General features: G+C 41.8%; 2 protein-coding genes across 2 annotated transcripts in view; one reads left to right on the top strand and one right to left on the bottom strand.

The window, feature by feature from the left end:
- The window catches only part of ACAN (aggrecan), a 58497-nt gene extending 51527 nt beyond the window's left edge, over positions 1-6970 (top strand). Inside the window, 4 exon segments of the mRNA XM_042474852.1 lie at positions 1614-1696; positions 2269-2413; positions 3979-4161; positions 6604-6970. Of these exon segments, the coding sequence (XP_042330786.1) occupies positions 1614-1696; positions 2269-2413; positions 3979-4161; positions 6604-6692 (500 nt within the window). The 3' untranslated portion in view covers positions 6693-6970.
- Positions 6971-10648: 3678 nt separating this feature from the next.
- The window catches only part of HAPLN3 (hyaluronan and proteoglycan link protein 3), a 17197-nt gene continuing 4939 nt past the window's right edge, over positions 10649-22906 (bottom strand). The window contains exons 2-5 of the mRNA XM_042471114.1: positions 17598-17768; positions 16468-16836; positions 15778-16080; positions 10649-14367 (exon numbers count right to left, since the gene is read on the bottom strand). Coding sequence (XP_042327048.1) covers positions 14087-14367; positions 15778-16080; positions 16468-16836; positions 17598-17730 — 1086 coding nt within the window. The 5' untranslated portion in view covers positions 17731-17768 and the 3' untranslated portion in view covers positions 10649-14086. The remainder of the gene's footprint in view (positions 14368-15777; positions 16081-16467; positions 16837-17597; positions 17769-22906) is intronic.

Raw genomic sequence — 22906 nt, 5'->3', positions numbered from 1 at the left:
GAGTGCTGGACTATGACCCTGGAGAAAAGGGTTTGGATCCCTGTTGGCCATGGAAACAGGCTGAGTCCACCTTATCCAAACTTCCGAAATCCAAAATATTCTAAAAACCAAAACTTTTTTTTATGGGTGGCTGAGACAGTGACACCTTTGTTTCCTGATGGTTCAATGTACACAAACTTTGCTTCATGCACAAAATTATTTTTTAAAATGTTGCATAAAATTACCTTCAGGATATGTGTATAAGGTATATATGAAACATAAATATATTTTGTGTTTAGACTTGGGTCCCATATCCAAGAGATCTCATTATATACATATATGCAAACACAAGTATTCCAAAATCCAAAATGTCTCTGGTCCCAAGCATTTTGGATAAGGGAGAACCAACCTGTAGTAGCAAGTTAGAAGAGGATAGTGTTTGTTAAGGATACAGATGGAGGAGTGGGGAAGAGCTTTTCTCCCAAAGCCATTTTCCCAATGAAAGCCTCTCTCCAGCTACTGTAAATAGCCCTATTAGGGGGACTATATTGGTAACAGAGCTGGAGGGAGACATCATATATGTCCAAATGAAATTGACATAATGGCAAAAAAAAAAAAAAACCATAATGTTTGAATTCCTGCACTGGCAGAGATAGCTGTATTATATAGCTATGTCTCCATAGCTACTTCTCCCAATGTTAGTCCCCAAAAGCTGGCCTTGTAAACAGCATAAACCCTTTTCGTACATATGCATGCACAGCCATATCCAGTTATTGTCCTTTAGTTGAACATGCTGCGTCAGTCATCTGACAGGCTGCCAAGGGTCCACAGGAGGTCTCTGCAGGTAACATTCTTGCAGTGCATCCAGCTATAGGAAAATAGCTGAAGACATCCTTATGTATCTCGCCAATTTCCAACATTATGCAAATGGCCATGAGTGAAGGAGAACTATGATTCTTACAAGAAGGGTTGGGACAGGAGGAGAAGTCCTTTTCTTGGTCAGGACAGAATTCTGTCCTTTATGCAAAGACCAAGTAAAGTGAGCTGTGATGGCATAAGCCCAGCTGATGCCATTGCAATTCACTAACAGGAGGCCAGCTGATATGTCTGTGAAATTGGTGTAATTGGTGAGAAATGGTGTTGGAAAACAACTCCTCTCTCTGCAACTTCATTTCAGATTCATTTTTCTGAATCTTCAGCATGCTTACTTGGAAGCTGGTTCCACTGAACTCAGTTGAGTTTAAACATCTATAAGACTGTACTCTTAATTTATAATCCCTTTCATTAAAAAAATATGGTACAGGACACCCTTTAAACTGTAGAGCCTATTTTTATATAAAGTATCTTGGATTTTGGGGAAACCTTTTCTCTCTCCATCTCTTACACACACACACACCTTATTATTTCAACCTTTGACCACAAAAGTTGCAAATCCCAATACCCAATATGGCTGACAGGAGGTGTAGTACTAGCCCAATGCATCTGAAGGCCAGCAGGGTGAGGAAAGCTGTTGTATACGATTTAGCCTTAGGTAATAAAACTTTTGTCCTAGCAAATGTCTTTCTTTTTTTTCCTATTAGTGCAATAGGCCACCTTTCATTATAATCCCTTTGCTTTCTCACTCTCTTTTTTAGGCAATGCACAGGACTACCAGTGGATTGGCCTTAGCGACAGGGCTGTTGAAGATGATTTCCGCTGGTCTGATGGTCACTCCCTTGTGAGTTGTATTCTGAAGGGACACTGTTTGCAGTAAAGTTGTCTTGCATGCAAGGAGAAATAAATTCCCATGTTTTCTCCTTGCTGGGCAAGATTACAAGATGCTACACCAGAGGCACTGTGGTAAAATTAAAATGGTGCCTAGATCAAGCCATCTGATACTCCTTGGAATACCAAGTCAAGATAGTTTTAGATGGTCTTCTTGGTCTGTACTACTTTAGACTACACCAAATGAGAAAGATTCTGGTTTGCCATTTCTAGTTGTTTGCATGCAGGGAGTTTTAAAAAGTATGGAGAATGATAAAAACATGTGATTTCCCCAAGTGCAGTCTGAAATGATACATTTCAGCAACAGCTGTGGGACTCTTCCGATAGCCCAGCTTGGCTCTTAGGTGGATGAATGCTGAATCAAGTAGCTTTGATAATGAAAGAAATACCAAATGCAGAAGGAAGGGAAAGGGAAGGAACAGCACGTAGAAGACAATTATGATTTGGGGCACCAAGATATAAACGCACTCCCTTATTCTGGGCTAGTCTGTCTTTAAAAACAGGCATCTTTCTCTTCTCTCCCAGCAATATGAAAACTGGCGGCCCAACCAGCCTGATAACTTCTTTGCCAAAGGGGAAGATTGTGTCGTAATGATTTGGCATGAGAAGGGCGAGTGGAATGATGTCCCCTGCAACTATCACCTTCCATTCACATGCAAAAAAGGAACAGGTGAGACTGGGCTCATTCACCAACAGGGCTATGGGATAAGAAGAGGTCTGTGCAGTAGCTGTTTACAAACTGTGTGTCTCAAGCCATGCTAGTGTGAGAAAGGAAATTTCAATGATGGGATTTTTCTTGCAGGATATAGATCTAATGGGCTTAAATTACTGTACATTTTAACTTTTCTTAGATGAAGATTTATGAATGACCAAGCAACATTGTAGTGTGGTCAAGATGGCAAAGGCTATTAATGAGGATAAACAGACAAAGTGGTAAAAGTTGCAACAATTTGCTGTTGTCTGAGTTTACTGAGAAGGAGAATACTCCGCTCTCACCTCTCTTCTCTTCCCACTGAGTTAATCGACTGAAAATTGATTTTGCATTTTGAACTCAGTTTGCAACAACTGAAGTATTCCAACAGAAGACCACCCATGTTAGTACTGAGAGGCTCTTTTCCTTTAATACCTTTATGGTGGGCAGTACAGTATGGCCTTCTCCATGCTGAGAATAAGGGTACTAATTTAGCAAGGGCAGATCAGGGGGAGATAGTATTTGTTTTATAATCACCTTTTTTTCATATTCCAAATTGGGGGTGGCAGAATATGAGTTTTTCAAAAACTCTGAAAATGGAAGCGAAGCGAAACTGACCAGTTTCCCCCAACTCATCCTGCTCTTAATTTTTAGTAACATTGCAACTCTAAAGGTAGCTTATTTGACTCTGAAAGTGGAAAGGAACCATCTTAGTTAACTGATTGTTTATAGCTCCCATCCTGGCTGCCACATTGAACAAAAGAAATGACCCTCTACAGCCACTGAGCCTGGATGATGGACCAGAGAACAAGAGACTCTTAGCAACATTGGCGTCAAAAGCTGTCAAGGACCACAGACAAAACAAAAGCAGCAATAATGGGATGCTCTTTCCCATGTGAAACCAAGCATTAGGCCAAGGATAGCTTTGCTGAGAATTTACTCCCAAATTCAGTAAGCACTGAGTATGTCAAAAGCAACTTTTAAATTTCTGCTGCAATCCTATATCAATTGATACTTAACTAAGTACTCTTGGAATCCTGTATCACCTTATACTTAACTAAGTACTTGACTAAGTAACTTCTCCTGGCTCAACCCCTCCGCCTGGTGCAAATATAATTCAGCTGTGTTGGGATCATCGGCAGAATGGCACTCTTTCTTCTCATGCAGCTGACTCCTATTACAGTAGGTTGCAGGTCAATCAACAATTGTGGCAATAGTATCACAATTGTGACTAAGGAGTGATTATAAATGTAAGAACGTTACCTAACTGTGACCGTTTCATACCCACAATCAGTACTTAGTCACAATTTTGACACACATTTTTCTCTACATTTTTGAATTTCTCCATAAATTCAATGTAAAGAACTTCATAAAAGAAAATGCGAAGGGAACTTGCAGCACCTTTGAGACTAACTATGCAAAATAATTTATAGCATGAGCTAGACTTGGTCAAGGTATGATGGAGCTGTGCCTGGCTGCTCTTCTCTCCCTCTGAGGCCAGAGTAAGTTGAAAGCAGTTTGACGGGTTTCCTTTTTCCCACCAGTTGTCTGCAGAGATCCACCAGTGGTTGAGAATGCCAGGCACTTTGGCAAGAAGAAGGATCGCTATGAAATCAATTCCATGGTGCGGTACCAGTGCAATCCAGGCTACATACAGCGCCACGTGCCCACCATTCGGTGTCAACCCAATGGGCACTGGGAAGAGCCACGGATAGCCTGCATAGACCGTACGTAATTGTCTCTCTTATTATTTCTAAAGTTCACACCCTGGTTTTGCCATTTCTTTCCTCTGAAATATAGCCTAAAACACCTGGTATTCATTGGTGGGCTCTCATACAAGTACCAACCAGAGCTGACCCTGTTTAGCTTCCAAGTTCAGATGGGATCCGATGCCTTTAGGGCATTTAGGCCTTTGATATCGGCTGGATTAAACCTCTCTATAAATGGAAATGTACTTAGCTAAAACTTCAGTGTTACAAGGGTTATGAGTTTGACTCTCTCCCAAGAAAGACTGGATTGCAGGGGCCAGCTGGAAATTCAGCTTTAAGACTTACATTCAATAGCAGTGCCAACAGTTGGCAAGTTCTTCTTGGCTAACATGCTCTACTCAGTAGTTCCTGTAAATCTTCTCTGGATTTTTGAAGACTGAAGGATAAGGAAGGGACTCACGGAGCAAAAGTAAAAGTAATTCTACCCAAAATTGGCCAATAAAAAGTACCGGCTTTGGTACCGCTCTCTAGCAAGGGAGATGAAATTTGTTGCTGCTTCTACTCTGCTGCCTGAGGCAAAAGATTCAAAATATCTACATCTCGCAGAAGGATGACCCTGTCCCTTCCCTACTTGACTATTTATTTATGTACTGGATAAACTCATGTATAAGTCTAGAAATTCTAGTCAAAAAATTGACCCCAAAAAACTGAGTCAACTTATCCATGGGTCAATGTTAGTATTTGCACTTTGAGTAGTAGTTCCTATGTGGAACTAGGCTACAACTGTCCATGTACCAAACCCCACCTATAATAGTGACTGTGCCACACATGCAAACCCATAATCGTTTTGCATCTAGCTATGGAGACCCAGTCAGATGTTCCTCTGATGCACAACTTGCCTTTCTCAGCAGACATGGAATGACAGGGGCAGGGGCTGAAATTGAGATATGTAGGATAGGAAGAGAATATCAGCTTCCACACTGACCAAAAAGGAGACATACACATGTGTAAGGCTGACTTGCACCTGTGTATGACACTAACAGAATACCACCCAGAGCCGACTAATGATAAAATGCAATAGCAAATAAAAAGAGCTTGCCCTGGGTGCCAAAATGTGGGTGCCAGTTTTTCCTCCATGGGAAGAGTATGTTATAGTTGGGGCACCAGCAGTGAGAAGGATTTTTCTATTATTCTTACATGGTATTTACATAAGGTACTTGGAAGAAAGCTTCTCTTGATGATCTAAAGTCATTATCAGAATCTACCTGAATCTGTCATAAGTTGTATAAGTTGTATTAACTGGTTATTATTGTAGTACAGTAATATATGGAGTATTTTAGAGATGTATACCAAATTTTAAGCTATTTTTAAGCTATGTTTTATACTGTAAACCATTTAATTGTATTTTAAGGGGGAGGGATTGGAGGGTATGTATGTAATGTATATTTTAATTATTGTAAGCTGCCCCAGTTGCTTTGCACAGATGGGCAGAATAAAAATAAATTGTATTATTATTATTATTATTATTATTATTATTATTATTATTATTATTTAAATGCATATTGTGGATATGGGGAATCATGGAAGATGTAGTGTTGGAGAAAATTTTGCTAGTGGTTGACAGTAAAGATAATTACTTGACCCAAGAATGCACAAATATGTGGGGGATGCTGTTTCTTATAGGATAAAAGTTATAGAGTGAAAACAAAACTTGTTTAACGGGGGCTAGGTAAGTAGACCAAGAAAGATGGTACATGGATATGCATTGATTTATGGATGAATTATAGTGAACCCTGCCAAGTTTTGGGATGGAGTATTGCGAATATTGGGTTTCTGTTTGGGGATTATAGCAGTTCTGTCTGCAAATGTCTTCCTACTAACACCTACAGTTACTGGAATAAAGTTCTTGATGTTTGAAATACAGAAAGCTGGTTTGCTGAACTGTGGGGGGTAAAGGCAGTTCTTGACAGGCATAGGCAAGCTGCTACTGGATTTCATGGGCCACCATGATGGCAGTGTCTTCGCTAATCGGCCATCACAAGAAATGGCACATTTGCTCCCCCACCAGACAGTGGCAAAATTGTCCCTGGTACCCCCTCGTTGTATCTCCGTTCTCTTTCCCTTTAGTGTTTGTTGAAAGGGGGGGGGGGGGAATAGAAGGTGGAAAACAGGACAGAGCCTGCTACAAAGTGCCCTGAAAAAGAAAGCCATCTGATTCATCAGGTCCCAGAATGTCAGAGGTGAGAGAAAGCGCAATTGTGGAGTGGCAAGCAGGCTGGCGCCGTGGCCATGTTCAACACAGCCGGCTGCAGAAACAACATGCTATAGCCTCTGCAGTGTTTTTCCAGAGAGAGGGGGATAGAGAGAACCTTAGTCAAGCCAGCTCAGGACAAGCAACGTCTCTGTAACCTCCAGGCCCTGGGTAACAAGGTGTCTTTTCTTCCCATTCCCCTCCCACAGCCTCCACCTACAAGCGCAGACTACACAAGCGAAGCCCACGGACTCGATCAAGGACCAATGGAGGAATGGCACAGAGAACCACCCATTAAAGGAAGGAGAGCAAGAGATAAGACAGAGAACGAGAGAACGAGAGAGAGAGAGAGAGAGAGAGAAATTTTATGGAACAGTTATATTAACAGACGCTTGTTGCTTTTTTGTTTTTATGTAAGAAAAAATATATATTAAAGAAAAAATTCCACCTTGTCTATATGTAAAAAACAAAAACACAAAAGAGGGAGGAAAAAGAAACCTTTTGAAAGACAGCAATGTAAAAGCCATTGTGATTCCAGCCTTTTATTTTATCTGCTACTAACTGGATCCGAATATCTTTGTGCCTTGGGAGGGATGGGGATGGGGAGGATCACAGGGTGAGGGTTAAGTTAAATAATAAAAGATTGTTATTTGTGTGTGTGTGTGTGTGTGTGTGTGTGTGTGTGTGTGAGTGTCCTGAACTTATTCGTAGACAATGTAATTATTTAATTTACAGGGTGGACATGACTCTTTTCACTTTCAATAGATTGGTTCCCCTCTCTCCCTTTTTCCAGTGCAACAACACACATTGAAGAGTTCTAGAGTGGGGCACTGGGAGGTCTAGTATATGTTACAGAGGAAGCCTTTTCCTAAGAGGGTAGCAGAAACTGGTTGAGATGTTTTGATGGGAAGGCAGATGAAAGGAGTATTTCCACTCTCCCCCTGAAGTGGTGCAAAAGGTCATTGGTCATTTGGATTCATTTAACCCCTTTCAATAAATGCAAAAATATAAAATAATGCGTGGAGGCTGAAAGTAACAAGCACATTGGTGCATCTTTTTTCTGGCTCTTTCAGCTCCTTGGTCAGTTTCCACAGCTGACTCTGACATCACTTCTCTTCTACCACCATCTCCACCATCTGTGAGGTGGAGGTCTTTTGGGCATGGAGAAATGGGAGAGAAATTGACAGATGACATGGAATGAAGCACTCAGGGTGTGTCTGCACCATCCACTTAATCTGGGGACGGTCTGAAGCATTATGTGCTGGACTGGCCCCAGATCAACCACAGTGGTGGCCACACACACTGGGATAAATCTGGTGAGACACTGAGTTATTGTGCACATGGGCCAGCTGGATCAACACCGCATTGGTCCTGCTGACCTGTTTTTTGAGCCTTTGCTGCTGCTTCCTCATGGGCAGGAGCTCCATGGAAAACCTGCTCTGTGCATTGCCACGTCTGCTGAGGTCAGAAATGGTTGCCCAGATATGTGATCAACAAGGAGTCCAGGTAACCATTTCTGGCCACAGCAGAGCTCCTACCTGCGAAGAAGCGATGGTGTCCACTCCAAAAACAGGCCATTCTATTTCCCTATACTGCTCAGCGTGGGGATGGGGGATTGTGTGGCTCTTGGCATGTGGACAACTGGATTGGACTGAACTGGGCCTGATCCAGCTGCCCACATGCCAATAAACAAAAACAAAACCCAAGGTTACTCCAGGGCTTCTAGGAAACACTGGGATTTCCCCCTGATGTTGCTTAGTTCAGACGGCAGAAAAACATGGATCCTCCCTGGAAGTAGCCTTATGTCATCAAGACTACCAGAACCAGCTTCAGGGTGAGTACTACATTTTTCATCCATGTAGACAAGCCCTAAGAGCAGGTATATCAGCTTCCCAAGGAATTGCTCTGATAGGGAGAGCAAGCCAAAGAACCTTGAATCCAGATAAATGGAGATATCTTTGCCAAGTGATAACAATCACAGTAGAGTACTTGGAAAGTTACTTTTTAAAAAGCAATTATAGTTTAAATAATCTCCCAGGTAGATAGTATAATTGGCCAGAATGCTATATGACTTGCTACATTGTGGAAATTTATATATACCTAGCTATGCAGCAGAAGTGTTAAGAAATCCCTTTACTGAATTGTGAGGATGAGCACCAGCAAGAGCATCCAATGCACACCAATGCTCCTTGGTGCACATTCTGCATCAGTGCACAACTTGAAATGTTGTGCAATGCAGATCATAGTAACCTAACAGCAGTCCTCTACTGGATATGGACATTGTGCAATTCTAATACCCTCATATTACATAAGACTCCAACTGTATTCCAGCAAAATATGTCTAAAGTAACTTATCTCTAGTTATTAAAAAGTTACCAAAATTCCCTTTTAGTTACTTTCATTTTTTCCAAAAACAATGCTTATCATCCCACTTGACTGTGGCATTATATGTGCTAATAATGACAAAATATGTGCTAATAATACCACTGTGTGGTACAAAACACATCTAAAATAAGACACACACACACCCTCTATAACTATCAAGGTTTCACAGTCATATCACAAAAGGAATAATGACTCCACAATATGATACAATTGTAAATTGGAATCATATTGATATATATTAGTGTTGTATGCCAGGACCCCTTGTTGTAAGATGCCATTTTGGTCTTCAGTTATCAGTATTAGCATTCTAGTTTCAAATAACAGATGTTCTTAAATAGTCATAGATAATCCTTTAAATCTATAAAGTTGTCTGATTGTTTTTTAAGAGAATAAGACCCACCATTGATCCTTTTAGCCAAGTTTATTTTCAGTGATACCATATCCATAAATTAGAAGTATTTATTTCATGTAATGCAATGGCAAATCCCTCTGAACAGACTTGCCAGGAAAACCCCATGATTGGTTCGTCTTGGGGTTGCCATAAGTCAGAAATGACTTGAAGGCACACAACAACAACACATATTGATCACATGCCCTGCCCTATTTCCAAGAGGTAACCCTTCATAACACCCCTATGAGGTAAGATAGGTTAGTTTCTATTTGTTCTGAACTTGCTGCCCATCATTTTAACTGGAAAAGTCAAGAAGGCTCAACTCTCCTTATCAAAACAAGGTGTGGATTATGCAGCGTACAACAGTCTTTTGTGAAGCTCTGAGGGACCCACCACCACCACCACCAAAGTTTGTCCAACTCAAGTGACCTTCCTATAGCTTTGTAAAAACAGTAGCAAACATAGCAATCTTGGGCATAGCTGTGTTAGTCTGGAATATCGGCATGCAAAGGGGATCTTGAAGCACCTTTGAGACTGAGCCAAAGAAGTTGTAGGCCAAGCTTCCGTAGACTTGGTCTGCTTCCTCGGACACTCAAGTTAGCCTGCAAGGTCCTACAAGATCCCTTTGCACAACAATTCTTGTCTCTCCTTACAAGGAATAAGTCTCACTGAACGTCATGAGGCTTCCTTCCAAGTAGATGTATTTAGGATTGCAACCAAGATTAGCACCAAACATAAAGGGGATGTTCCCCATCTTGATTTCTTGTCACTGAAATATTGACTCAGAAACAGTGCTTGAATGCCAGTGCAGTCAGCTTGTTTCTTTAGCAATTTTTCTCTCCCGTTTCCCAGCACTGGGGATATGCTTTGTCAGAAATGGTTTCTCCTCACTTTCCTGCATGCATCTTAAAGATGTCAGTCAGATGTAAGCCTATGTTTCCCTTGACAGCTGTTTCCTAGCCCCAACCCACTGGACACATGAAGACACAGCTCCCATCCCAAGATGGCACTTGCTCTCTCTTTCTCTTGCTCTCTCAAGGGGGACCGTGCAGGACACCTGGGTTCCCTGCACCTATTTATATTTTTGTTAAAATATAATGATAATTATTGAAAACAGAGAGGAAAAAAAATAGTCATTTTTACAGTAATTTAAATGGACTCGCCAACATCTCTGGGATGCTGGAAGGAGCCTGTCTTTTGACATGTGTTCTGTAACCTATGGGGAAAGGGAACTGGCTGGAGGTGGGGGAGGTGGCAAGCAAGGAAGAATTGATCTGACTTTTCTGTAAAACAAAACAAGAAAAAGAAAGAATCCCGACACAGTACTCCTTTTTTTTCTTTCCTTCCTTCTATTTTTCTTCTTTTTTCTTTTTGTAACTCTTGTGCATTAAATGCAAGAACTCAAATGAAAACAGCCGTGCCTGTTGTTGTCAGCACTGTTGTGAAACTTTGTAAAATAAAACTTGTTGTATTTTATCTTTTGTGGGGTGACGGTTGCATGCTCTGTGTGTGTGTGTATGTCTGGATGTGCCACCCTGAGTGCAGTATGCATATGTTCATTAATGCCAAGAAAGAACAAACATGTTTCATCGAAAGGGAAGTGAGAGAATTCAGGGCAGAAAGGAGAAGATGGGGCATCATGTATGGTGTGAATGATATGGGATGGGAATTGTGGTCCTCCAGATGTTGTGGGACTACAAGCCTCAGCAGATCTAGCCATCTTTGCCACTAGCAAGGAAACCCAACTATATGTGGTGGGTTGCACAATTCCTACCCCTTGTCTTCATAATGAGACTTTTTCTTTTGGACAATAGAAAGAGGCCTTATACTGGAACTAAAAAAAAGTTGCTTTCCCCTTCCTCCCCCTTTGTCCTCAGCTTATTTCAGTTGTTGCAAACTGAGCTCAAAGTGCAAAATAGTTTGCTCTCAACTCAGAGGGGATAGAATCTCACCCTTTCCAGTAACCTCAGGCAAAAGCAAAATGCTGCAACCTCTTCAACTTATGTGTTCTTTCTCCTTAATAACTTTTGCCATCTTTACACACGCTGGTGCTGCTTGGCCACATATCCCCAGTTTCTATGACATGTTGGGGGGCAGGCATGTAACATCTGCACACTTTTATTCATTACATACTGCTGTATATATGAAGGGAAGATTATTTTAATATTTAAGGAAGGCCGTCCTTGATATGTTCTGCAAATGTAAACAATAAGCACAGACCTTTGATTAATCGCTGACATCTCCATGAATGTTGTTCCTGCTTCCAACAGACTTGCAGCCTCTCTCGAACCCTCCAGCCCTTTCCTTCCCTTTCTCCACCCTTCAGCACCTTGACACCTTTCATGTTTCAACACTTCTTTTTTGTTCTGCTCCAAGATACCCATCATTAACTGTTGTTCCCCTCTCTCCAACACACATTTCAATGCCATTTCTGTTTTTAAATCTTTCCAGAGCAACAAAAAATGGGACGTCTTGTTCCGACAACTTGCAACGCCCAATGAAATGTTTCAGGTTGGTGAAACAGCTTCTCTGACTCAGGGGAATAGAAGAGTGTGATTTCGTGGCTGGTTTCTTTCAAAGTTTTATTTCCAAGCATCCAAGCAGACCTCTGCCTTTGACAGAAAGAAAACAAGAGCTGGGGTACATTCAGGGATGAATACAAAATTATGGGAAACGGAGATGTTTCCCAAAATAGTGGTGTGGCTGCACCACACAAGGAAGGCATCCAAACAAGAACTTTGCTTATTCTGGATAGAACAGGGTGAAAAAATGGAAAGGCATATAGAATGAAGTAAGATGCAAAAAGTTCCCCGGAACCTGTGGTTTTCCATTTTTAAAGAAAATTGCTAGACTGTATTATGGCAACAAGAACCTTATTTGTCTTTTGACAATAGCCACAATCCTGTATGGTCCAGCATAGTGTAGTAGTTCCACCTGGATCTCTTGTAGAGTTGTTGTAGCTTTCCCTGCCAACAATTCTATGCTTGGTGAGAGTGATGGAGGATCAGAGATGCATCTGGCTATGTCCCTATATCCAGACTTGAAATGACTGTACTCTTCACTGAGGTCTATTCAGGTCCTCTGACTTCTCATCTGGATATTGGGACAGAACCAGACATTTGTCCTGTCTACCAGAGTTCTCACCAGAATATCCCACGGGGGTGTGGTGACTCTATGGTAAGTTTTGGGGTGGGGGCTTTAGTCAGTGCAGAAGGAAGACAGGAATACCAGCCTCCATACAGACCAAAAAGGAACATACATAGGCATAAAGTTGGCCTACATACGTATGCCTCTAATAGGATTGCAGCCTATGTCTGGTGAATTTTCATGCTGAACACAAACAATAGCTTATTATGAGTCCAAGGTGATATATTAAGAACTGCATTCAGACTTCATGTGTCCGCCTGTTTCTTACACTGCTACAGCCATACTATCAATAGAGTAATCTGTTTTGGGATGATCATGATTCGTTGGCATAGTTTTCAGCAACAACCTTCCTCATTTTGCTGGTCTGGGTTTACCATTAGGCTAAGGGAGTCCATCATCTTTGGCAACAGATGCTATGTGCTATACAGCCCTAGCCTTATCTGCTACCTTCAGATGCCATGTCTCATCACCAAAACTGAAGAAAGATTGACTTGCCAGGCCAATTGGCTTTTGTACATGGATCAAAAAGGGGATCCATCTTGTTACCTTAGGCAGTTAAGTGCCTTGGACCAGCTCTGTACTTTTGGCCTTGAAGTCAGTGCAAGATAAGTCTGGAACATGAATACAAAAGACAAAACAGAGTCTTCAGTTACATATAACAAGGGCTCTTGTTCTGTGCAACAATCCCAGGATTTTCGACTGTGAAATGGTAACCAGATGATATATCATTAATTTTCACAACACGGAAGAGTGTTTGCAGTTCTTGTAACTGAAAAAGAAGTGGAAGGCTGGATGGTCATCCATCGCGAGTGCTTGGATTGTATATTTCTGCATGGCAGGGGGTGAAACTGGATGGCCCTTGGGATCTCTTCCAGCTTTATGATTTTATGAGACTAAGGCACCTGCCACAAGAGGCAGGTGCTAAGTGACAGCCCCAATCCACATCTCCTGAGCCTACTTTGCCTGTTCTACACCCCCTAAACTACCCCGATGCCCTAAGTTGTGAAGAACACAGTCCCACTGCCAATGTTTTCCAGTCAACTACTGTAAATCAGACTAAGAATATGAGGTGAGATGCAATCTTACGCTTTTTCTTCAGGCAGTAAAACATCCTGGATTGGCCTTGGTCAAACAGCCTATATTTCTTTGCCCTGGGATTCTTATCAACAAACTAAGAAGCAAAACAAGTCTTAGCGGCGATAATTTTACACAAGCTAAGAGATACCTACTATTGCAGCAAGCTAGTACAGTAGAGCCCTGAGCCTTCAAACTATCTGGCTCAGTTTTCAGAGCTTGTAAACATTGGCTTATTGGTGGAGTAATGAAATTTATGCTGGTAGGAACTGGGAAATGTCACACCGGAGTCTGTAATTCATTGAGTGAGACGTGGCAACTAGCTATACAGAAAATGATTTTTCCCTTCTGCAGATGATGAGCATGACCCGATTCCATTCCAGAAAGCACAATAATTAGACCCAAAATCCCCATTAAACACAGCTTTCCCCTGCCGCTGCATTAGGTGGGCAGTGAGTGGAAAATCTTTGAATCTGCACCAAAACAACTCCAGGCCTGTCAATGCAAAGTTGTACAGTATTTTTCCCTCTCATTACAAAAATATAAAAACAAACAAAGAAAAACAATTAAAAAGACATATAATTAAAAGAAAGCCCCCACAAACTGGCTCTTTAAATAAACTCTAGGTGGGAGCAGGTGACAACAATATCGTCCACGCATGTAGGGAGCTGTCACAGCCTACTTCTTGCCTTCCTTTAGCTCCTCTTGTAACAAAAGACTCCAAATTTCCCTACTTTAGGATAGCCGAAGCTTCTGACACCGGGTTCTGGTGGGCCACAGTTGGGCCGGGGAGAGGTGATGGGGTAGCGCACGCTACCATCTGCCAGCCAGCCAGCATCACATTGGTCCAAGCCCAGGAACTTCCATGCTGAATAGAGCTGGCCCACCTTGGCAATCTCTGCTTTATCATCCTGGCATGCTTGCTTGGCCTCTTCCAAGGTAAGCTTCCGAGGGTGAGCCAGATAATAAACAATCCCTGTTGAGAGGGCAGAAAAACATGTTATCTAGCAATTAATGAATGTCAAAATATCCTCCATATTTTTATACCAGTGCTGAGTGCAGTCAGCAGGTCACTCTAGCTCAGTTTCAAAGCATATGCTTGCCAAGGAAAAGGTCCAAGAGTTAATCCTAAGAAGCTCCTCATAAGGTTGACAAAGACACCTGTCCAAGATGAAAATACAGGTTGAGTATTACTTATTCAAAATGATTGGGACCAGAAGGGTTACAGGGTTGTTGTTTTCCCCCCAGATTTTGGAATATCTGTATATACATATGGCAATATCTTGGAGATGGGGCCCAAGTCTTAACATGAAATTCCTTTATGTTTCACATACACCTTACACACCTAGCTTAAAAGTAGTTTTATATAATAATTTTGTGCATGGAACAAAGTTTGTGTACACTGAGCCATCAGAAAGCAAAGGTGTCACTATCCTAATGTACACATGTGTATCGATTTGTCTTAATACGCACATTTTAATGCCATTTCCCCTGATGCTTGTCTGGGTGCTTTTTTTCAAACATAACACATTTTATTTGTAAACAGTTCAAAGATAGAAAAAGAAAGTCGTTTAGTGAAGGCAAATCAAAAAACGTGCATTCACTTTCATTAACTGTCTAAATATGTTTCAAATCAACATGTCTCCATAAGGCAGACTCCAATGCTCCTATGAAGCCTGTTCTCATAGACTGGTTCTAGCTGGGCAACTATTGCCACCTTCACCAGCCTGGCACTCTCCAGATGTTTCAGACCAGGGATGAGTAAAGTGCAGCCCTTTAGGGCTGTTTTTCTGGCTCTCCGGACCCATCAGAGGATTGAAAAAAAAAATCCACCTGCATGCCCCAAAATGTCTGCTGGTATGGCAACATTTTTGCCATGTTTTTGGCCTCCTTTGGGCTATTTTAGCCTAGGAGAGGCTTCCAGAGACTTCTTTTCGTTAAAATAAAAAAATCTTCTCCTGGGCCTAAAATAGTCCAGGAGGGGCTTAAAACATAGGGAAAATGCCTTCACAACCCTTACAGGGGATTTGAGTTTTTAAGAAGTGTGTGTCTGTGTGAGTAAGATGTGTGGCTTTCCAATGTCTCCTAGGAGGCCACTGTGGCCCTTAGCATCCCATCTGTAGGACTCCTAGAGTCTCTGACCACTGGTCATGTTGGCAGTGGCCAATGGGAATTATAGTCCCAAAGATCTGGAGGGCACTTACTTTTGGAATGCTGTCCTAGTAGCTATATTCTGAATTAAGTACAATTTCCAAACCGTCCCCAAAAGCACTACATTACAATGGTCAATCCAGCATCCCCCATTTCTTCCTTCAAGTAACCTAGTTACAAAAAGTGATCACTTACAAGGATATAATCTCTGACCACTGGTCAGAGCTTAGCTCACCTTTCAGAGCAGATGAAAAACAGAAGGCATCAAAGTAATGGAGGTTCTTGTGACGTTCTCCATAGTTCCGGATGCCCGGGGCCAAGTTCTTCCCACCACAAGGTTCCCGTGGCAGAGTGATGGGGTACTGGACTGTCCCATCCACCAGCCAACCTGCATTGCACCAGTCAAGGCCCTCCATCCAGGATTTAAAGAGCTGCTCAAAAGAGGCGATTACTGCATCCTGGTCCTCACAGGCCTTCTTAGCCTCATGGAAGTTGAGCATGTAGCGTCCGTGGTGAGGCTGGTAAGGGAAGACCACCCCTAAAAAAATAAAAGACATCTGGTGAGTGGGTTTAAAAGCAAACATTTGGTTGTGCAGCAGGTGTGTGAATCTTTTAACTTTGATTCCCAACAGAAAGCAGACATTAAACCTTTAAAATGGCAAAGACTATTGTTGCCATCTTGTGGCCAAATAGAAATATAAACTCTGGATGGTTCCAGTTGACCCTACAAGCTTTTCATCTCCGTCAATCAGAAAACTAAAGTAACTTTTTGGCATGCACCTCTGTAATTTAGACAGAAATGTGTAGTGATACATTTTGACCTAAAGTCACTCATTGTTACAGTCTTCGTAGCATTTAGCATTTCCATTTCCATACTGCTTAATAGTGAACAAGGGAGCCCTTGCCTCAGCATCATGCCACGCACCTTGCAACTCTAGTTCCACAGTCCCACTCTCATCTTCCAGCCCATCAATGACCTCACAGCGGTACTTGCCCGCATCACGCAAGCGCAGGTCATTGATCACGAGGGACACTTCATGGGGAGCTGACCGCTGCAGACGCGTCCGTCCTCGGAAGTCACCGAAGCTGCGATGTTTAAACCCAGAAGCAACCAGCACATCAGCATCTTTGGTGTTATCCTCCCTCAGTTTGGACCACTTGATGCGGATCATGCGTGGGGCATCCAGTTTGGGTGAGTAGTAGTAGTGGCAGGGCAGCGTGACGTTGGCACCGCGGAGGGAGAAGACAGAATCCTGCGAAGTCTCAACCAGCAGCCTCACACCGTTTAAGTGAACTGAGAGGTGGAGAAGGTAGAAATGACCATGGGCAAAGAGGCAGGGGGGAAATGCAAGCATCTCCTATAGAGATATTCTGGATTAGGAGGAGACAAACAATGAGATCGTCTCTCAGCCCCTTCCAATTTAAAACTACACTAGAGCAAATTGAGAAGAAACTTTTTAAAAACAAAAAGCATCTTAATACTTTCATGTTCCACTGGATGCAGAACTGAGCTTTCCAAGAATCTCTATGCTTCCACTGTTAAAATTAAAAGCCATTTTTCTAGTCCCTATTGCTGTAAAGATAGGCATGAACATGGGCAAGAATGGTGTGCTGAAGTTTCAGAGAGGCAAATGAAGACAGCAACATGTCTGTAAGCAGTTGGCCTCTATCAAGAAATGGCAGCTGGCCTCTTTTGGATGAGGTTGCTTTTTCATAGACTCATAGAGTTGGAAGAGACCAGAAGAGCCATCTAGTGCAACTCCTCTAAGCTCATCAGCATCTAGAGAGCCAAATGTTCAACATCCCTGTGTTGACACCTGAACTTTAGGTAGAATTCCTGAGAGTAAGAGCTTTTGACAGTTGAACACGCTGCCTTGGAGGGTGATAGAATCTCCTCCTTTGGAGGTCTTTAAACATAGGCTGGATGGCCATCTGTCGAAAGTGCTTTGATTGTGTATCCCTACAAGGCAGAGGGTTGGATTTGGATGGCCCATGAGGTCTCTTCCAACTCTATGTTTCTATGATTCTAGAACAGAACACCTGCCCATAACTTACCTTCTCCATTGCCATTGCCATTGCCATCACCTTTGTCATTCATGACTCGATCATAATAGAAGCCATTGTAGAAAGGGAGGCCACAGTGGCTGCTGCCTGTCTGCAGCAGCATCACAACCAAAGGGATGAGCATCACTTGGAGGAGATTCCAGAATAAGACAAAATGAGTGCCTGTCAGTCAAAAGAGGGAGAATTGGATTAGCTCTTTATTTAAGGCAAAAAAAAAAAAAAGGCATTTCTAAATGCCATCAGAACCCACTGGGGCTCTCCCATGTCAAGGCAGAATGGATAAAAACATTTAAAAGTTAAGGACTGTAAAGCCACATTAGGGGTCTATGAACCCTAAGAAGGGGGAATATGGGTCTGAAAGTTGCCGGTTCAAGTCAGCACCTGGACAGCAGATTAAATAGGCCTACATGTCATCTGGTTCCACTCTTTCCCACTTTAGAGAGAAGTAATGCATTTCCATTGAAATGAAAGCAATTAGTGATCTATTTCCACCTACACTTACAAACCATTGGCCATGATCTTGCTTCAGAGCTACAGTACTTCTGCCAGGTCCACTTCCAGAAACTTACCTCTTAAACCAGGCAGCCCCCCCACTGAAGGGTTTCAAAGACTGAAATGCTTGGAAATAATGGCTGCAGAAGTCTCCCATTCTCCCATTGAGATGGGCAGCTAGTGAGACCCCTCAGTATCCTGATGCAGCTGCTTACCTCAATACAATCTGCAACTGGGAAAGAACTTGATTCATTTCCATTTGCAGTACCTTGGAAATGTTCATGGCTTATGAGGTAGGCTTTTGGAGTCATGTTTGGCCACAAACAACCATAAACATGATCTTGTAAATTTATGGGTTCTGGACAGGATAGCAGCCAATTGTGTGCAAATGCACATATTTACAGATTGGTGTCCTGGTTTGCTCTCCTATGGGGTGATACATTTCCTCTGGGGGGTCTTGGGGCAGCAATGCCCATCTGATTTAAAAATATATCATAGACTCAAGGAGTCGGGAGGGTCCCCCAGAGATAGCTACTCCGATCCCCTGCCAGTGCAGGAATCCACTTATAAACCCACCATGAGAGATGTCCATCTATCCTCTGTCTAAAAGCTTCCAATGAAGAATAGTCCACAGCTTTTCAAGGTACTCTACATTCTACTTCTGAACAACTCTTACTGTTAAGAAAGAGCCGGGTATTATTATTAAAACAAAAATAACTGAAAAAACATACAAACATATGCACAAGTCCAAGAGAAAATCTGTCAAGTCCCACTGATTTCAAATAAGGAGAAATCAGAACATGCTTCATTCTTCCGCTGATCTTCAATTAATGGAACTCAAAAGTGTTTCACTTTGGCTGGATCCCCGCTCTATGGATTATGCAATTGCCTGAAGTAGCAGGAAGCAATGCCTCCTTTTCTACAATTATGGAATATGTGGTTTTAATTTTAAATGCATTGCTATTCAGCTCATAGTCCTGAGTGCATTTGGTAAGGAGTGGCTCCTACTGAACTCAATGAGATTACATCTGTGTAAACATAAATAAAACTGAACTGAATGACTGGTGTATGTATGTGCCTTCAAGTTACCTGTTACCAACTTATGGCAACATCATGAATTCCATTGGGTTTCTTAGCCAAGGAGTACTCTGATATGGTTTACCATCGCCTCCCCCTGAAATATGGCCTACAGCATCAAGTCTTTCTTGGTGCTCTACCATCCAAGTACTAACCAGACTTGATGCTGCTTAGATTCTAGCATCAGACATCATAGTATTTAGGATTAGACTGAAACTTAAAAGTCGTATCAAACTCCTGACCAACCGCCAGAGGGCACTTTGTGTCCATCAAGTTTCCTGCAAGCAATTTCATTCAGGAATTTGACTTGTTGGCCTCTTTGGTTAGACATAGTTTACAACCTCCTTTTTTAAGCTGACACTGCCCTTGCGTGTGTAAAAGAAGCGGGAGTGGGTCCAAGACCTGAGCCTTTTTCCTTTCCTTCTTCCAATGAAAATCAACCAGCCATTTCCGATCCTTGCCAGGCATTCCAGAAATGCAGGCACTTCTCTTCATATTTTCACTTGCTTCCAAGACTACTCTCTCACCCATGCCCATCTCAGAAAGATATAAAGATCAGTGATCAGACTTCCCTACTCCTGCTGCCCTCCAGATGTGTTGGGCAACAACTCCCATCATCCCCAGCCAGCACACTATCCAAGCCAACAGGGTAGAACTGAATGGAACCCTGAATTGATCACTCCATGCAGCGCCATGCTATTGCAGATCTCTGCTATTAGTACACTGAAATGCAATGGAGGAGAGACTTCACATTTCATTAAAAGCAGAATTAATGGTGTTAAGACAGAAGAATGTCCTCAAAGCTCTGGTGACAGAAAAGGTTTATTTTCAGCCTGGAGAAAAGTGAAGACTCATTTGCTCTTCAAAACAACACACCTGCCAACTTTTTCTGCATAGCCAGACCGCAGTTACTCAAATGTCTAGGCATGTTTACTCAAAGGTAAGTGCTACTGAGTTCCACAAAGTGTGAAATCCCATGGAAATGGGACACAGGATTGCTGCAACAGAAACAGTGCAATCTACCCAGAAGCAGAGGGTTATCATGTAGGTCTTTGTTTAGGGCATTCACCCTAACAGAAATCAAAAAAGGAAGTGTTTAAGTCATAAAGATGCGGTAGCTGCAGCTTTCCTAAATAAACCAGGAGTTGGCAAAGATGATCTTTTAGGTCTCTTCTGTGATTCGATGACAGTTAATTCAGAGCAGTGAATCAGAGAGTGACAACAAGCAGCCATCTCTGGGATGAAAGATGTCCTCCGGCCTCATTTCAGTACAACAGAAAGCTAACTGTTAACCTGTCCATGTAGATGCAATGGAAAATGGAAAAAGTCATTATGATGAATCACACAGAGATGCAGCAGGGCAGCCTTATCCTTGGGTGGATTTGTATTTGTACAGTAGGCAAAGTGAGAACTAAGACAGCAGCTGTGGAGGGGATGGGACAGCAGATTCCTGCTTCATCCTTTCCGTTGGAAGGTGAAGTGGTGTCTTGAAAGCAGAGTTTGGAGGAGTTACATTTTGGAGAAAAACTCCCAGAATTCTCTACCTGGCGTCTGAAAGATTTACTACAATGTAAGAAGAGATATCATGTACTGGCCCATTGGCACTAACCACTCTCTCCTAAGCAAAGGTGCCCTCCAATTTGAGATAGCAAATACTATGGTGATGAATAGATATTTCTAGGAGAGGTTTCCAAAATCTTGTGCAGGCGCGTGCACCTATGTTTTTTAAATATATATATATATATATATATATATATATATGTATTTGAATGGAAAATGAAATAGCCCTGTCGAGGAATTATTTGCCTTAGACTATCAGGTGTTGATAAAATTAAAATCTGGAGGCAGACAGGACTTCCTTCTACATTTCTGGCAACCGTCTGTTTAGAAATACCTGCTTGTCAGTACTGAGTTCATAAAACGAATGAATACCTGAAAGTTTATAGTAAGAATGAAACTGTAAATATATGAACCTTGTGGGAATAGAGTCTGTAGGTATAAGTTATAAAATATGATTTATGAAAAGAAGACTTATAAAGGAAAGTAGACTGGTTTAAACAAAGTTATGTTACTGTAAAAGAAAGTCATATAGAGGATGAGAAACAGACTTGTATGGACAAGGAGGGAAGTATGAATGAAAGATGAAGTAAGTTGGAAAAGGTACATGCAGGTGTAGGAAGGTATGAGGAAGTGAGAGAAAGTATGTGTAGATGTAAGAAGGTTTGTGTAAGTGTTAGGAGAGTATGAGCAAGTGTGAGGAAGAGACTGGGAAAGATAAAGACATGTAAAAGGAGGATAGAAGGTGAAACAAAGAATATATTCAGAGAGGGGAGGCCATGCTCCAGACCCATTTAACCTGCATCTTTTTGACACTGATTTTTTTTCTGCTTCTTTTTTGGTAAATCGATGAACCACAAGCAGATTGGATTCGATTCAAATTTCCCCTTCAGCCAGCTGGAACCAAATCATTTTCAATCGATTCATTCGTGAATGGGAACCACAAGTGGGTTATTTTGACACCAGAAAATGACAGAAAATGTGGTCGGGACAAGTGTAGTGTAAACCACGATACAATCCTGAATCAATCCATCAATTCAGATTGCACACTAATTTATCTGTAAGTGGGAATGAGGCCAAGAAGGAGCCAGAAAGAAAGAGTGTGATGGCATAGTTGGTATAAAGTATGTAGATATAGCTACAGGTACGTATGATTGTATATGTATGTTATATAAGTATGTGTTTTTTGTGTTTTTATACTTAATAAAATTTTGTGTTTTAAAAAAGAATTACCTGCTTGTGACCTAGCAATGTAACCTTTATGTGCTTCTGTTGTCAATTGACTAATGTGTCCATATTCTTCTACAGTTTCTGCAATATCCTTCTTTCCTATCCCATCCTATGCTTCCCAATCCCCACCAGAAAATAAAAAAGTCTCCTGCAGGGCTAGGAAGACTCCCATTACAGGAAACTTCCCGAGCCCCTTCTCATTCACCAAACGTACAATGATACCCTTACATCCTCTCCAGGCATAAAACAGCACTTGTTCTTACACTCCCTCTCTCCTACCTAAACAAGCTGAGGTTTCCTTTGCAATCTCTCCCCCTATCTAAACAAAACCATCCACTCCTTCGAACACTTGGTCCATTCAAGCACAATGGGCTTTTATACATCCAGGTTGCAACACTGTTGGCCATCACACCTTCCCTCCCCAACAACCTTCTGTCGCCAAACCATCATTGTCAATTGGTGCTGTAGCTCTGGAAGGATAGACGCTTTAAAAACAGAACCAATCACAACTTCTCCAAAACCAAACAAACCCAGAGATGAATTGTCTGTTATTTTTCATGCAATACCAGCACTGAAGGGGAGAATTATAAGCTTACATTTGCTCTGTGTTGTGTTGTGTTTCCCATGGACTAAGGTGGGGAGACACTGTTCATGTCTTGCCATGCCTTCTATTGTCAGGAAAGAAGAATTCATTCGGGAGAAGAAGAATCACCTTAACCAGGTGATCCTTATCTTTCCGTTCCAAGGAACCAGATATATTTCTCAGAGTGACTAACAAAACAGAAATATTTCACGTCTCGGTTCTGTTTTGTTAGTCATTACTCTCGGAAAGATGTATTTTAAGTGATTCATTTCATCCATTTGGGATCTGGAAGAAACTTCTCTAAAGGGGTGTTTAATAGAGTACTTCAAAAATGTCTATTATGCAGGAAGATTAGATAGAT

Source organism: Sceloporus undulatus, chromosome 6 (assembly GCF_019175285.1).
Source record: "Sceloporus undulatus isolate JIND9_A2432 ecotype Alabama chromosome 6, SceUnd_v1.1, whole genome shotgun sequence".
Lineage (NCBI taxonomy): Eukaryota > Metazoa > Chordata > Lepidosauria > Squamata > Phrynosomatidae > Sceloporus > Sceloporus undulatus.
Note: the sequence above shows the minus strand (reverse complement) of the source record. Positions and strands in the feature narration are given on the sequence as shown.